The 17094-nt window shown below is 38.6% G+C and overlaps 1 protein-coding gene across 11 annotated transcripts in view; it reads right to left on the bottom strand.

The window, feature by feature from the left end:
* Positions 1–14385: 14385 nt before the first annotated feature.
* Positions 14386–17094, bottom strand: part of TCF12 (transcription factor 12) — a 101398-nt gene continuing 98689 nt past the window's right edge. For all 11 annotated transcript variants that reach the window (XM_053464192.1, XM_053464191.1, XM_053464199.1 and 8 more), the window contains 2 exons: positions 16147–16300; positions 14386–14889 (listed from right to left, as the gene is read on the bottom strand). In XM_053464192.1, coding sequence (XP_053320167.1) covers positions 16158–16300 — 143 coding nt within the window. In that variant the 3' untranslated portion in view covers positions 14386–14889; positions 16147–16157. The remainder of the gene's footprint in view (positions 14890–16146; positions 16301–17094) is intronic.

Below are 17094 nucleotides of genomic sequence, written 5' to 3' on the forward strand. Positions count from 1 at the left end.
ATGCTTAAATTTAAGTCTGGAGGGTATGGGGAGCCAATGTAGTGATTGGCACAGTGGAGCAGCCGATAAGGAATGGTGACAAAGTCAATGCCACCAATTATATACTGTATTTGCTAGTTCATTAGTTTTATTTAATGCGAACACAGGACAGTCACTTGCTCCAATGAACCACTGTACAGTGCATTGTCCAGAATATGATGTGTGTGTTATCCTTGCTCTTCACTCTATGCAGTAGGACAGGACTGGCCATCTTACAAACTGGATGGATACCTGGTAGAACTGCATACTTACCGGTACAGACGCTATAACAGCACATTGAGTCTTACACAATGCACCCACTGGATGGGTTTGTGCAGCTGCACGCTGCGTGAAGGAAAACTTAATGTGGTACCCCACGTATCCAGACGGCTTCAACAAGCATATCATTTGTTGGGCGCTGGCCTCAAGTGCCAGTGTCGTCTAGTCATCCCCAGTTCAGCTCTTCTATGCAGTGATAAACAGCAACTTTGTTTCTCCCCTTCCTACTCCTGATCTGTCATTGTTAATCACGCTCGGATTAGCAAGCAGGACTCCATAGCCCTGCACTGCTGATCACAATGCATGCAATCAGCCAGCAAGGGGTTTTGAATACATTTTTCTAAAGTAATACACATTTTCACCTCATGGAAGCTGAGATCTGGGTCAAAAGGTGACACATTTAATATATATATGTATATTTATTTATATTGTAATAGCAAATTCCACAGCACTGTAGTTCTATATATGCAGCTGAATTCAAACGTTTGCACCCCTAACCAAATTACATGTTTTGTTGATCTCCTAAATCTAACATATCTCTGCAATTTGTCTGATTAATGGAACAGAAAAAAAATCAGGCAAAAGTGCAAAAGTTTGGGCACACTTCAAGTTTATTGACTTGTTAGGCCTTAAAAGCACTGTTCCACCTGCTCTGTGGAATTTGACACTTTTGTAGCTAAATGCAGTATTAGATAATTCCTTTATTTTTTACAAGAACACTTAATAATGTGACATAAAAGCAAGCACTTATAGGCACTTATAGGTTGTGAAATTGCAGTTGAAAAACAATGCTGCTTTCATGGAAACAAAACTCAGATCATACAAAACTCAAAAATAATAATATTTCTAATTGTTTTTTAAAATGAATGTTTACAATTGTATTCTAAAATTATGTAATTTTTATTGTGATATAATTATTGTTTAACCGAAAATCTGAACCATTCAGTAATCGTGTTTGCCTATTTTTCCCCTATAAACATACCTGGGAAGTCTCTAGGTTTGACCCGGAGATTGCCGGGTGAGCGTTGCTCCTCCAGTCCTCCGGTCCTCCGGGTCAAGACCCAAATCCTCTGGGTCGCGGGAGCAGGGTCTTGATAAGCCCCACTCCCGCCCATTTTTTTCCTTCAAATGGGGGTGTGCAGTGTGCAGTCCTGGCCGCGTCCTGCAAGGGAAGGCTCCGGGTAGCTTATAAGACTTCTTGCTGTTATAAAACACCATCCAATGTGAATCAATGTAACATCCTCAAGATTGGGATGGGGCAGCATTACAATCAGTCCTGGGACATAAAGGACAGTGGTCAAAAAATGACATCCAATGTTGTGCGCAGCTGTGAGTATTCATCAGTAGGCCACACAATAAAAATGGAATCTGCAACACTAAAAGCACCTAAATGTTTAGATCTAAAGTTTCAGCTACAGTATTGCCTCTCTCAAGGGTATGACACAAAAGTGGGCTCTCTAACCCCAGTCAGTGCTTCTCATTGAATAATGATGTAAGCCATGTTCCAGGACTACATAGATAGATATTGGTTGTACTAATTTGTTTTTATTTTCTGTAATAAAAAAATCTGTTCCAACCCCTGTGTGTCTTATGCCATCCTGCGAGTGCCCCCTGTCAAGACATTCCTCATGTATGATGTGCCACATATGACTATTTTATCTTTGAGAGTGGCTGAAAATCCCAATCAAACCTAATCAGTCAACCGAGCAACATCCTCCTCTATTGGCTGAGATGTATGTATAGTGATTAACATAAAACAACGGATGACAACTATTCATACAGGTGACAAAATTAGTCCAGCCCCCTTTGAATTTTTCAGGCAAGCGTAACGGGTTTTCAGATGCTCCTGTTGACGCAACAGACAGCATTGCTGGGGAAACAGAAGTAGGGGTAGCATGGATTGCAAGGAGCCTTGGTTACATAGATCAGTTACTTGAGACGAGTCCAGCACATTGTGTCTGTAAACTCAACATAATCTGCAACTTTTTTTCCAATTGCGGGGGCATATCTGATAAAGTCTTAGCTATGCCTTTGAGATCCATAAGATTGGTTAAGTTGTTCTGTCACCAGGAGATACAAAACTCCAGGAAGTTTCAGACCAGAGTCACAGGCAAAAGTGCTATAGTCAAAGGGCATAGCAAAACTCATGGTCAGACAGTTACTAGACCAGGGCGTGCAGCACAGGTTAATAAAGCACAGAGACAATCTGAGTCAAAACTAATAAACAATACCAGGATAAAGTGGCAAAAGCGAAACAACTAAGCACTGGTAACGTACCAAGCTGGGCTGTATACTGAAATATGGCTCCAAATTCTCTTTGGAGCTGCATCGTCAGAAGTTGCATGAGCTGGATGTGAAGACGCATTAGGTCTAGACATGAGATGTGTCCTACATTATGACACAGTGCGACTTACTCTGGGATACTCGAAATTGATGCATTGTGTCTGACACCATCCTGACACTAAGACAACGTTCTCTGCTACCATGAGGTAAACGTTTAGACTGCTATCTACAAAACAATTAGGCTCACCGTCAAACAAAATGCAACAGCTCTATTGGTAATCCTAAATTATGTGATGGTGACATTTCCCCATCAGTGCTCCAAGAAAATGCTTTTTCCACAGGGCTCCCCTTTTAACTAACAGAATTTCATTTGCTTTTTTAAGTCCTTGGCCAGAATTTTTTTTTGAAAAGCAACCACATAAACATTAATTAATGTAAACAGAAGACTTACCGCTTGCTGCAGGTGTGTAAACAAGAAGCCCTGGAACCGGAAGTCAAGTGATGTGTATGTAAAGTTTACAATCTCTAATGCCCTCAGAAAAGAGTAAATCCACAACAGAAACCTGGACTGGGTCAAAGCTTAAGGGTCATGGGAATAAAAACAAAAGCGAACATTTCCAAGTGACTGGAACAAACATAGAGATTTAATGAATGTGTGTGTTCATGGATGTGAATGAGTTAAAGCAATTGAGTTAATTGGGGGTGTAAGGTGGGCTCCTGAAGTCCATGGGTCCTATGTGCAGTCACTGGTTTATTTTTGTGCAACATTGGTACTTTGCTTTAATTTGCTCCATAATAAAACAACACACGTAGAGTGAAAAGTTTTCAAAGATTTTGGTTCAAAATCATATGGGAGGGGGTCTCCTCAACACAGATAAACATTTTCTATAGTGAAGGGACCACCCTTATTAATATTTATTTATATAGCTTCATAATATTGCGCAGCATAATAAACAGGACAGAACACGTATTGTATCACATAGCAATTTGAACAGAAACAAAAGGTAAACAGGGCACTTAAGGAATTCTGACTATAACATAAGATGTAACATATACAATATGACAACTTTTTGGACATCCAATTCCAATGGGCATTACTGTGTAGTTGGTCCCCCTTTTGCAGCTATAACAGCCTCCATTCTTCTGGGAAGGCTTTCCACATGATGTTTCTGTTGGGATTTTTGTCCATTCATCCAGTAGAGCAGTTGTGAGGCCAGGTACTGATGTTGGATGAGAAGGCCTGGCTCACAAACCGGTGAAACACCCACATTTGACATCCCCTCCCAGCACAAACAAGTCACGCTGGAGTTAATAGGCAAATGATGACCAAACAAAGGGTTTGGTTGTAAATAACCATGATATAGAAATAGGATGAGGTCTGTTCATGGCTTACATTTCTTCTTACCCATTGGTTATTGGACATTGACTTTCCACCTCACATAGTAGTCTCCGACCAGGTCATCCCAGGGATACTAGCCCAAGGGGCAAGTCTATCACAATCCGCCTTTTTGCTGGTGAATCTGAGCTGGCTGCCTGAAGACAACCAGTCCTCACACAAGAAATAGTCCCCCCTTTTAAAGCCACCACATAAGTCCAGCAAAGGTAGGGGGTGGGTAGGGAAAAGAGGAGGAGCCCTAGGCAGAGAACCACCTTGTATATTGTCTAGCAGAACGTTCCCAAAATCCTCTGCCTGGGGCTCCTCCTGGGAAAAGCCTGTCACGGGTTAACCCTATACTCCAGAGGGGATGTAAGGTGCACCCCATGATGTTTCCCTTGCCCTCCATGCAGATGTTGGTCAGTCCTCCATCCAGCTTCAGTGCTGGCTCACACAAGATTTTGGGGGGGGCTCCAACAAGACCCCTGTGCACATGCACATTTGTGGGAGTCCTTTTCTGACAGTGATTGGCTATTTCAAGGTTTTTTAAGTACCAGACTAAAAATGCATATCTAATTTTAATATGCATTCGTGTTTAGTTTATTATTATTGGATATTGGAATACTGAGATTATTGAGTTCAGGAGGTTTTCAAAGGATAACAATAGCCATGAAACAATAGCAGTCACAGTATTAAAATAAATGTTATTGATCAAACTTTATGGTAGAGGGACCTGGTTAGCATAATGAGATGTTGAAGCCAGTGGTCATGCTGTATAAAATGTTTTATCTTTGGAAAGACACAAAGAAAGCCTCTATGATGCAAACGTAGCATGAGGCAGATAAGGTAAATTATTAAAACATATTTTTATGTAAAGATCTATACATTTCTAGCAAATGACTAGCAGGGTGTACAGATCAGTTTTAGAATATATTCACAGTGGACTTGGCAGACATTTGGTGTCATTTAATACAGTATATATTTTTACATGTATGAATAGCACACATGCATTTAGCAGATACAGAATATGTGTCTCACAAGTAACCTTTTACTGGCTGATTGGGCTGTTTATCAATACGCAGAGTGAATACCACTTTATTAGCCATAGAAGTTATTAAAAGATCTTTTTGGTATGTATATCATGAATTGTGATTTATATTGCTTTGTGATGACTTTACATAAGAAATGAATTGTTGAATATATTTTGTGATTTATGTATTATATATCAGTTTGACTCTTATTGTGTGCATTGTGGTTATTATGTTATAATTATGTATGTAACCATGAGAAAAGAAATCATAGTTGGATAAACACATCTTTTCAATGAAGGACTTTAGATTCTACATGGAATCTGAGATTTGCTCCTGTATAGATCGTACGGATGGGATGAATTACATAAAACGGTTTATATGTCCTATTTCAGGCACGGTGGGAATTTCCTGTAAGGCACGCAACGCTTGAGACTTCACTACCTGATGTGAAAATTAACCTTCTTGAAAACAATAATATTTTCTAGTGTTTATTCATTCCTTCAATATACTTTGATCTTCTATGGGAGGTCTTTCATGTTTAGCCCTGATATCCCAAACTACTGGGATATGTGTGGATCATCACTGAGAAACTTTTATATCCATATGTGTCAACTACCTAGGGCTGGTTCCCCAGAGCTACTCCTTCTCCTGCATATGTATGTGGATGTCCGTGAGCGTGTGTCAAAGTATGGTAGTAAAGTGTCAGATGTGAGCCGGGAGTTATTGGTGAAAGGGATAGGTGAGCAGGAGGTAGTGTATGTACACTATGTATGTATGTGTAATTGTATGGTGTTAGAGCGAGTGTGTGTTAGTATGTGCCTGTGTTTTTGTAAGAGGGGTTGCCAAAGAAATACTGCCCCAAGTTGTCACACACCCTAGGCTGAAGCTGAGAGGTTTAGAAATAGTGGCCTGAAGGACTGGAGGTGTGCAGCCCTGCACTAGGGTATTTCAGAGGATTTTATCTTAATTTGCTAAACAAGGATTGACGTTGCAAATGGTTGATTTTATTGCTGTTTTTTGTGTTATGGTATGGACTTATCGCACAATTATTCTCTAAAATGGATTGTGCAGGACCATACATTTTAAAGCAATACCAGCACTAGATATTTTCCATTTATTGTAAAGTCCTACCAAACAATCAGTGTTACATGTTAGCTTTGTTGCGCATGTAGAGAACAGAAATGGGCAGACTAGATGGGCCTAATGGTTCTCAGCTGCTGCCAAATTCTAGGTTTCTATACGTAGTTATCATTAGATTATACCATTGACCCCTTTGAACAGCTCTAAGAAAGAATTATGAAATACAAAGTAGTGTGATGATGCCAAATTCTGCTGATTGACACATTTTCGTAAGACTCTGCAGACATTATAGATCATGTTTGTGCCCTACTCACCTGTCCTCAACGCTGCTAAAGTGACAGATTCCCTCTTCATTTGATAAGGATGAGAGTGATATAATTCCCTTAGGCAACCACAGCGGTTTTATTACATGACCAAAAATATAGGAATTTGTTTACGTTAGTAATATACCCCATACTGTCCACTACAAAGGAACACACAAGTGCAATTGATGTTTTTTTTTTTACATAAATAGTCAATGTTAAATTCCAGTCTTTCATATAAAACAAAACAAGATGTCTCCCGCAGTTTCTTTGATGTTGAAAAGGAATGCTTTGGAAAGAACATCTGACCCAAACAGTTTGCTTTTATTAATGTATAGAACACTTTAATTTGTTATATATCATTACTAGGATTTTGCAATATTAGAAAAAAAAATGCCAGATGTCCATTAACAGCCTGGTATCCTAAAACCAGGAAATGTTTTTTTAATGTTCCTTTTTAATGGCAGCAAATCTGATTACAGTGGAAATCCTTGGATATCGAATTTAATATTCAGAATACAGGAAAAATTATCAATTGTGTGTGTTTCTTTTTTGAATAATCTATCAAATTGGAGAACACTACAGTTATTGTGATTGATTGTGACATTTTACTTTAATGTGTACCGTAATTAGACTTCATTTTAGCATTTACATAGCAATTTATAGAAAAAAAGAAAGAAAAAACAACTAGTATTTGGTTGCAGAAGAATGGATGGCATATTGAGTCTTCCACCTTGAAAAGAAAAAGATTAGAGCTCTGTTCAATATCCTATTTAATTAGATTTGGCAACCATGGTATGTTCTCTGCCATGCAAAAGATCCACGCACCAGGCTTAGGAAACGATGACCTTTCCGATTTTGTGAGATTAAATGCTATGGCTGAGAATGATCGACCTGCTATGAAGAACTGCTACCTGGCACTACTCTGTATAGACATGAAAAGGGTCTTCCTAAAGATGAGGTAAGTGTCCATCATGTTTTTCAAGGATATCCGGCACTCTTGGAAGAACTGAAGCACATTGTGACTCACCCCAATAGAAACGGGAAGGCAGTGTAATCTTAGTGAAGTATTTAATCCATTAAAAACACCCTAAGGAAATAAGGCTTCAGGAAATGTTGTCACATTCAGGAAACTCACCGGAGTTTACGGTTACGGATGAAGCCAACATTTGGGACTACAATGCCCTCAAGGAGAATACTAGCAAAATAGTTCAGCGCAGAACGACAAGGAAAGCATGGAAAACTGTCAACGTGAAGATCTAATAATTACCACAATTCAAGTTTTACTTGGTGATTCTGCACATTGTTCTGTCTGTAGGAGAGGCTGATAATTAACTTACTATAAGCAGCAATTTTACTTCAGATCCCGGGTCCAAGAGCTCTTGGAGCATGGTAGGTCAGTAAATGATTACTTCCCACAAGGGATCAAACAGATTCTTTTGGTATGCTATCCCTCCAAGTGGCAGGTAAATAAGATTTGGGCTAACCAACCCATGTCCCCTAGTAATTGGCTTTACTACAACATGGAAATATTAAGCGGCCAGTTGTGGTCATATTGCAGGCATATGTTCATTAAATGACCACAAGAAGATAAATATTTTTCAATAATCAATAATCTCGACTTTATACCTCCCAACATTTTAGACAGCCAAAAGTAGGACATGTCTTTTTTTTGGGGTGTCGTTAGAGGTGTAGCAGGGGCAATTCTTTGCAGAGTTGCAGAGTTGACAGGAATGTTGTGGTTTTAACTCTCCCACTTGATTATTTATTATGAAGGGCCAACACTGGCAAGCTTCTCCAGTGTGAAGGGCTGTGCTGGCTCTACATAATGTATAGAGAAGTCAAGAGGCTGAAACACAATTCTCTTGCAAACTCTCCTTTTAGTGAATAACCCCAAAAGCTGCGACCTATTGATGCATCTTTAAGTAATAGAGTAAGTTTAAAGTGTACTATTTGTTATTAAACCACATTTTCTGCACATTCTTACAACTCTCGGAGCTCTCAGATGAATCTGGGGCACTTGAAAGAGAGGTATGGAACGACTACATAGCGCTAACAGGTTGGAACCGCTATTAGAACTCCAACTAGCCCTCTGCATTCTAATATTCCAGTTGAGGGCTCTAATACGCAACCTCCTTTTATAATCTAAACATCTGTACATCTTTGCATCTGTTATTCAATGCGCCATTTAGTACATTTAATGATGCAATCTGTTTTTTAAATGCTGTACAGAGAACGGGGCAAGTAGCCTTTCTGTCGGTATCTTACAGCGCACGTGATTTATATTGATTCACCTTCTTGGCAGATTGAAGACTGAACCATCCGGCCTTATCAGAAACTGTTGCCTGCCCTTTTCTTTTACTCTTAAGTGTTCCAGTAAAGAGCTGATAACATCTGCCGGCTTTTGTCATCATGACGCGTATTTGTTTTTCTGAATGCGGGCTGGTTTCAGTTACCTACTCAACTGCCTTAGCTGAAATGTAAATGTGCATATCAGAGAGGACTTCCTAATCGTCTGTACTGGATTTGTTAAAAATAATATTGGACTAAGAACAAATCTTCTAAGTTACCGGTAAGGTAATTACTTTAAGAGTTCTTAAAAAACACAGCAGAATTCAGCTTGGTCTGATAACCTTTAGGACCGAGGACCAGGTATGTGATAGGGCCCTATGTATTTATATCTTGGGTAGCAAATGTGTCTCCTCTTTCTATCCACGGTTTTATTTTAGACTCACAGGACAATGTATTGTTTCAGCAAATATCGTGGAACAGGTGCCTCATTATAAAACACACACTATATGACCAAAACTTTGTAGACACATACTGTGGACACTCATAATTATAAAGTTTAGGTGTTTCAGCCCCACTCATTGCTATCAGGTGTATAAAATCAGGCACATAGGCAGCCAACTGCACAGACGCACATTGGAAGTATAATGGGTCGGCTGAAGAGCTCGGTGATTGTGTGGCAGTGTCATAGGACGCCACCTTTGCCACAAGTTCATGACATTTCTGCCCTGCTAGATCTTCCCCGTCCACTGTTAGTGCTACTTTTGTGAAATGAAAGCATCTAGAAGAAGCAACAGCTCAGCCACGAAGCGGTAGACCACGCAGGGTAGCAAGGTGCTGAAGCGAGTAGTGTGTAGAAATGTGCCCTGTGGCATTACTGACTACAGAGAGCTGCACAGAAGCTGAACATCACTATGCACAATACCAAGCATCGGCACCCAGTCACTGGACTCTGGACCAGGGGAAACGTATTCTCTGGAGTGACAAATCACATTTCACTATCTGGAAGTCTGATGTACGAATGCCAGGAGGACAATACCTATAGGAATGCATAGTGCCTACGCTTTTTTTTTTGTAATGGGATGTCAAGCAACCTGATATGTGTGATTGTCAGTTATATATCACATAGTGTGTGCGCATGTGTGTGTGAATATATATATGTATGTACATATATTGCTCGGTTTTTGCAGCCATCGAAGAATATCCTGTGTATGTATAGTAATATACGTCATCTTGTACTTTTTTTTTCTTTTCTCAATGAGCGTGTATCTCATATCATTCACGGTACATGCATTTTACTAAATTACTAGTCTGCTGTAGAAGAGAGATGTAGTGTATTTCCTAATTGCCCTATTACAGAATCAGCACAGGCCAATGAGGTCATTTATTCCCTTAACTATCAACAGGCTCATTTAGAAGGCATTTTGGAAATAAAAGCGGGTTTCAGGTCTCTATTCACCACGATCTCTGCATTTTATGAAAGTTTCAGGAATATTCTATATTGGCAAATACATTCTTCCACCCTGCATGATTTAAGCCTAGCTGTGTATTAATCAGTTAATATTAATCAGATTCTGTAGGTGACTGTGATATTAAGCACTGAACCTATGATATTAGAAAAAATAACCCTGATTTTTTTTAGAGTTATGGTAACTATTGTTTCCCTGTTTTTTTTATATTATTTTTTTAGGTTCAGTGCTGAATATCACTTTTAGTTGGAAGAGAGTAAACTGCTGAGAGCCCTGTCAATCACAGCAGTTTTAAAGGACTGTTCTGATTTTATTGGCATACCTGTCAATATAAAATAAGGTGAATCCAAAATCCTCAACCGTAGGTTCAGGGCATTTTTAATTTAGAAACTTGTACTGCCACCATATAAATCGCGTGTAGGAAACGTGTACAGAAAAGAAAACAACTTTACCTGTGGATGTTTAATATACTGACCAACACAACATTAGTCCTGGTTCATCGTATGAAGTAGCGCTACTGAAATGTTCCATGGGTTGGTGTTAACATTGAACTGCTGTGCTTTATATTAGTTGTGGACTGTAAATATATGTACAATGCAGAAGGCCAATGTGCACTATGGTTAAAGGGACTCGAATGCATATAATGGCTGAATGGTCCCTTTACATTTCCGTATTGTGCCCCTTGAAAAGGAACGGATAATTCTGCAAAATCCTTCCGTATGCATCTTTTCCCCCACCCTTAGCTCCTTGGCTTGCAGGACATGTGTTGGGCAGACGCATCTCCTGCTGCCTGTGCCCTGTGGCACGCTCCCACCAGCCATCGCCAGTGCTGGCACAGCAAGTTTTCCGCAGGTACAGTCTAACAAGACTATTTCAGTTGTTTTTTAATAGGTTGAAGAATTTATGCTTATGAATTTTTTTCCCCATTATTTATTAGTGAGGCTGCTGCGGACACTGGGGTGTCTCCATATAACCCGATGAGCATTTGAGGCATTTTAGGTAAACGTTGTTGACTTGTTAAGCAATTTGTGAATTTACCAACTAAACTAAAGATTGTTAAATCCAACTAACTAAAGATATTTTTGATTATTTTTCTACTGAGTTTAAAACGAGAAAGCTGGAATATTTAATATTTAAGGAAAAGCTGCAACTTCCACCTCCTCTGTGGTGAGATGATTTTCACCACTCATCGGCTGCTTGAAGCAGGAAAGATCTCCCATCGAAACAGTGTCATGAGATATACTTACGGCCAGTCTGGTGCAGAACTGGCTCGAAAAACGTCACAAGGAAATAATCAAACGAGACCCCCTGTGCACACACATAGTATCATTCATTGTATGTATGTTCTGTATGTACCAGGTTTAAGACACCCAGAAATAAAACGTCAGGGCTCCTGTGTCCATTGCCTATACTCAAAAGGCCCTAGGCCAATGTTGCCATGGGCTTTATAACAGACTTACCTCCATCAATGGATCAGACCACTATTTTAGTAGTGGTGGATTCATTCTTAAAACAGGCCCATTTCAATGTACTACCTAGACTTCCATCTGCCAACCAATTGGCCTCATCTTTCATGTCTAAATTATTTGTATCCATGATGCCCCCAATCTATAGTTTGAATCATGACTTGTGTAAACATATGTGTATATCTCTTAATCAATCCTTAATCAAATTGACAGGCAGAGAGAACTAACCAGCATTAAAACAATGTTTGTATGGATGTACATATCTGAGGAACAATCCAACAAGCAGCGTTGCTCCACTTAGCGGAACAGCAGCAGCAATATGCACAAGGTGCATATTGTAAAGGTCACCTGCCCTCCCTTGCTAGTGTGATTGCGGGGAACGCAAAATCAGTTAAGGTCCCCTAACTTACCTGTTATCCTAGAAGGCATCAGGGAGGATACAAACCACTGCAACACACTCCGACTGCTTCAAAGTTGGTTTTATAAATCCCAGAATATGAGCTCAGTGTTCTCTGTGTGATGTTAATTATGGAACATTTGGGATGGGGTGGTTATGTGACCTAGACAACAGTGTCTATCTGATGCTTGTAAACCTACCAGAAGACAGAGGTTCTTAAAAAAATTACCCCAAAACAATGAACGAGCATGTTTGTAGCTTAGTAACTGTACTGGGAGAACCACTGTCTTTTAATGTGCCATTATATGCTGTATTTGTATTGTTTAGGACATCCCAACATAGCAAATTCCTATTAAAAGAAAGTTAATATAAATCTTACATCTAGTGTGTGGGACTACATCTCATACATAGCAACACAAAAAAGAATGTCAGAAGCTACTAAAGCACCGACAAGGAACATATGAAAAATAATAGCAAAAATATCAAACAAAAGCCTCAATATTATGTGTGCACACTCATACGTACATACATACACAGCACACACACATACATACATACATACATATGTAATACCTAGAGGATAATTAGCAGACCCATCACTAGAAGAAAACAATTACATCGATAGCACATATGGCAATGGGTGAAAAATGACGATAAGGATGATAGACGTAGTTTTCTTACATAGTTTAGAACAGAGAATAAAAACGCTGATTTGCCGAGCTTAAAAAAAAAGATGGCACATTTATTGCTACATAAATGTTATATACATATTGTGTTTCTGTTACATTGACAGAAAAAACTTTTGAACTTCTTGCTGCTGGTTGAAAAGGTTTCTCAACAATACGTTGAATTTGACACAGGGTACAAATCTGCAATAAACCAACAATGGAAACTGGAGAACAAGATGATAAGCACTTCATCTTGGACAATTAGCTCTTACAATACTCCATAGGTACTACACTGTATGCTAGGACCCTACTATGTTCTTATAATGCTATTGTAAATTTCTGATATTAATGAGCAGGTTATGGTAAATAACCCTACATTTTTACTACCTAATATAGTAAAATAAAGTAAGAAACTTTTTACTGAAAACTTTTTCGATTTCAAAAATCTAGAAAGAGTAATATTTAGAATTCAAGAAATTTTCTTACAAGATTATTGTATAAAAGACTAACTACAGTGAAAAATAAGCCAAATGTTTTTTTCTTTCTATTTTCTGAAGGAAAAGCTTCTGGGCATACTGCAAAGTCTATCATAGCCAAAGGAAAGAAGAAAAAAGAAAAGAAAAAGAAATAAAAACAGACAAGCGTAGAAGGGGAAAAAGACCAGGCAGTGGCACGTGAATGCTTTCACGTCATAAGCAACGATGTCTGTTTAGTCGATAAATACTGAAAAATAACAAGGCCACAGATCTAGTCCCATAATATTTGATGATAATATAAGCAACATGAAAATATCCACTAACTTCATCTCTAATTTATTTTTGAGGGACCAAGAATAATATAATTAAAGGTTCCCAAAAATGATTTTGTTCTGCTCAGAATCCTCTTAGAGTTGTCTGGAGACATTTTGTTCTAGCCAAGACACCAACTTCTTCCATGTTCATTATAGTGGAAGACCGCTTACATGGAAGTACGCAGGGCACTGTATAGATCAGGGACAAATAAATACTTTAAAAAAGGGTTTCTGCTAGAACAGATTTATGGATTTTAGAATGCACAAAGCCAACATTCACCACTTTGAGAAAGGTTGTGTGTGTGGCAATGGGCCAGATCACTCACTAAGAGTGGTGACCATTGCCGACGTTGCAGTTGTTTTATTATTAACCCACTGAAGGTTTTTTTTCCACTATACCTTCTAAGGTAAGCTTTACAGATAACTCAGAATTACTGCCTGAAAATATTCCCTTGTACTTAGTTTGTGCAAACATACTGGTAACAACTTATTGTTCTACATGTAGTACGGAAGAGACGGCTGTTCTAACAAAAAAGTACATTTGCCCTCAACTTACACTCTGCCTTTCAAGCTTTACTATGAAGCTGGGGTTTCATTGCGTTTCCCTTTAATAAACAATATGGGGACGATCCCTCTTTGTATGATGCTGCTAGGTCACAGTAATGCTCCAGTCTCCAACCTCTTCTACAGTAGCTAATGCCTTAAAGCATGGAGCTTAGCGTGGAGAGTTTACTATGACCAGAAACTGTTCAGGTTACCAGAGACAAGAAATAACATTTAAAAAAAACAACAACAAATAAAATAAAAGGTATACCAAGGAATATTTTCCAGTAGGTGGAAAACACTAGTTATATGGCAAAAGGAATAGAAAGGACATCGAATGATGTTTCCCTCTCTTCTTTAAGACACTAATAGGTATGCTGGGAATGCTAAGGGTGAAAGGTTGCCACTGCTTTTATTCTCTGTGAACAGCTATAACAAATGCTGGCATCAACTGAAATCTTTACCGTGTTCAGCCCAACTTTTCCCTTTTATATGTAGACCTTTACAACAGTTCCTTAACAATAAATAAAATTTGTAGATACAATGCATTTGTCAATTAATTTTAGGCACAAGGCAGCTTCCACAGTTTGTGGAGGAAATATGACAGTCTGATTGTGCAGAAACGACACACTGAAACGGTTATGATATGTTCATACGATTCGATGGGCTGAAATTCTATCACATGATTGGTAGATTTCAACTTCTTGATGCAGGTCTTCAACATTTGCTTTAAATCGACAGACTGTATTTTGGGTGTCTTGCTTCAAGTTATGAGTTATTACCCCCCCTCTTCATTTTTCTTATTAGCCTGTCAGGAGTGTGTCGTCAATGTTTAAGTTATCTGTGTCCTTGTGATGACAGGTCATCTCCTTATATATCCTTTTCATAGTGCGGGAGTCCTGGAATTGAGAACAGTTATTGAGATTATGCGTTTCATTACTGGATCATTTAACATTGTCCAGCGAGAATGTTATAAATGCATGAGCAGGGCATGGGCCAGGGTGGCAAACTACACTTAACATTGTAATGTGTTTTCCAGCTGTAGTAAATAAATGCCTGCAGTCTTCTAAGGTAATAAAAACATGTTTAATGTATTTAACCAAGTAGTGTAATTTTGTGATGTAGATATATTTTTTGGTAAACCATGATCTGCAAAAGAAATATTGAGCCACATTTTGCTATTATGTTATAATTTTAGCAAAATTTGACTCAGTATTGCTTTTGCTAAATTGCTATTGACTAACCTGTGTGTTTCATGAGTTGTGGTTTCAACCTATACGTTACTTCACTATACATTATACCATATTGTACAGAATATCATGGGGCTATATGAAGCAATAAATAATAATTATGAAGGGCCAACATAGTTGTCTCATAGTGAGCTTGGCTGGGTCTGGATAATGTATAGTGAAATCAACAAGAGTTCTTCAAAGTCTCCTTACACATTGAACTATGCATTATACAGGGCTAGCTCAGCCATTCTTTAAGGGAAGTTTGTCAGGGATGGCCCTTCACAACCTGTTAGGGATATTCCCTAACACACCTGAAAGGTCTCTGGTGGCCAATCAAGTGGTAAAATTAACAATAACATGGTATCAGTTGTATTAAACCACCCTGTCTTTTGGCAGAAACCAAAAATGAATTCATTCTTTAGCAAATAAAACTACTTGTAACCGATGCTGGCCGTGACAAATCTGGAAGAGGGGGTCAAGGACGGAGAGCTGTGAGACTCAAATACATGAAAGAACAGCTGCAAGTATAAAACTAGTCTTTATTCTGCAACTGTAGCCGGTCTTGTAGAGGAAAAGGGTAATTTTACACTCCTGCCCTTCTTATCAGTGTACACATTTAAATGTAAACATAATTATAGGTTAAAAGAATTCACAATGCCAACTAGTCCTATACTGCTATTTTGTAAAAAGGTGTATGTGTTACTAAATTGTTTACTACAATGTTACACAATGTCGATAAAGGTTAGCAATGTTAGTGAATTTATTAGCCTGTTGAGGATCAAGTGGTTTTTCCAGTAACTCCAGCTAAAACTGACTCATAATCAGCTATAACTCTATAGCGACAGCTGGACATATTACAGAAAAATGAATACCCTCTACATGAGCTGCCTTAAACACGTAAGTAAATAATAATAGCCGGCTTACCTGGCTGATGTTTACATATGACCCATAGGGTTGGTAGTATCAGTAAGCCCAGGGTGAGCTCCTGGGTGTGTGTTTGGGGGTTCTGCCGATACGGCAGAAACTTTCTCTTCTTCCCTTCTTTTAAGGCAGGCTGCTTTGGGGTTGAGGTTCCGCTCTGTAAAACATACAAACCAAATTATTAAAATCCTTCATTCTAAAATAGCGTTCTATGCTTTATATTAACAATGCACAGAAAGCTTGAAATCAAACGTCCTTCTTGAGATCTATAGTGCTGCCTTTGCGGACATATTTCAACTAATAAACTTCTGGAAAAAACTGGATTGCAGATTAGGAACACAATGCCAGCATTACAATGGCCTACAGAGACCTGCCATTTATATCATGTATAGATTTTGTTTTCCCTTTAAAGGGTAGGAATGTTATATGTTTAAGCAACAGGTGCAATGTACAACTCACTAAGACAACATACGCAAGAGCTGATGTAAGCAAGAAAAAAACGTTCCTGGACTTACATTCATCTCTAATTCATATTTCTATAACAAAACAAAATGTCTTTTTTACATTCCAACTAAAAACCCAGTGGAGTGCATAGAGGAAAGTATGTGAGCATCATATTCTGTTTCAGCACAGGGGCCTGTAACATTATAACGCCCGTTATTTCCCAGGCAAGCGGGGATATGCATCTGATTAATAATAATCCAATCATGGAAACAATCTCTCACTGGGTACAACACAGGAGGTCTTTGACCATTAGCGATAAATGCACTAACATAAAAAATATTCAAAACCAGGGGAAAAAATGAAAATTTGGAAACATTTGTGGAAAGACGTGGTCATTACTGCAGTTATAGTTTCTGCATAATGTAATGTTTTCAGGCAGTTGTATGTTAGCCATTAGACTGCTTATCATGCTGCCTGTAGTAAACTATAGAAAGGATTAGTCTTAAT

Source organism: Spea bombifrons, chromosome 4, assembly GCF_027358695.1.
Source record: "Spea bombifrons isolate aSpeBom1 chromosome 4, aSpeBom1.2.pri, whole genome shotgun sequence".
Taxonomy (NCBI): domain Eukaryota; kingdom Metazoa; phylum Chordata; class Amphibia; order Anura; family Pelobatidae; genus Spea; species Spea bombifrons.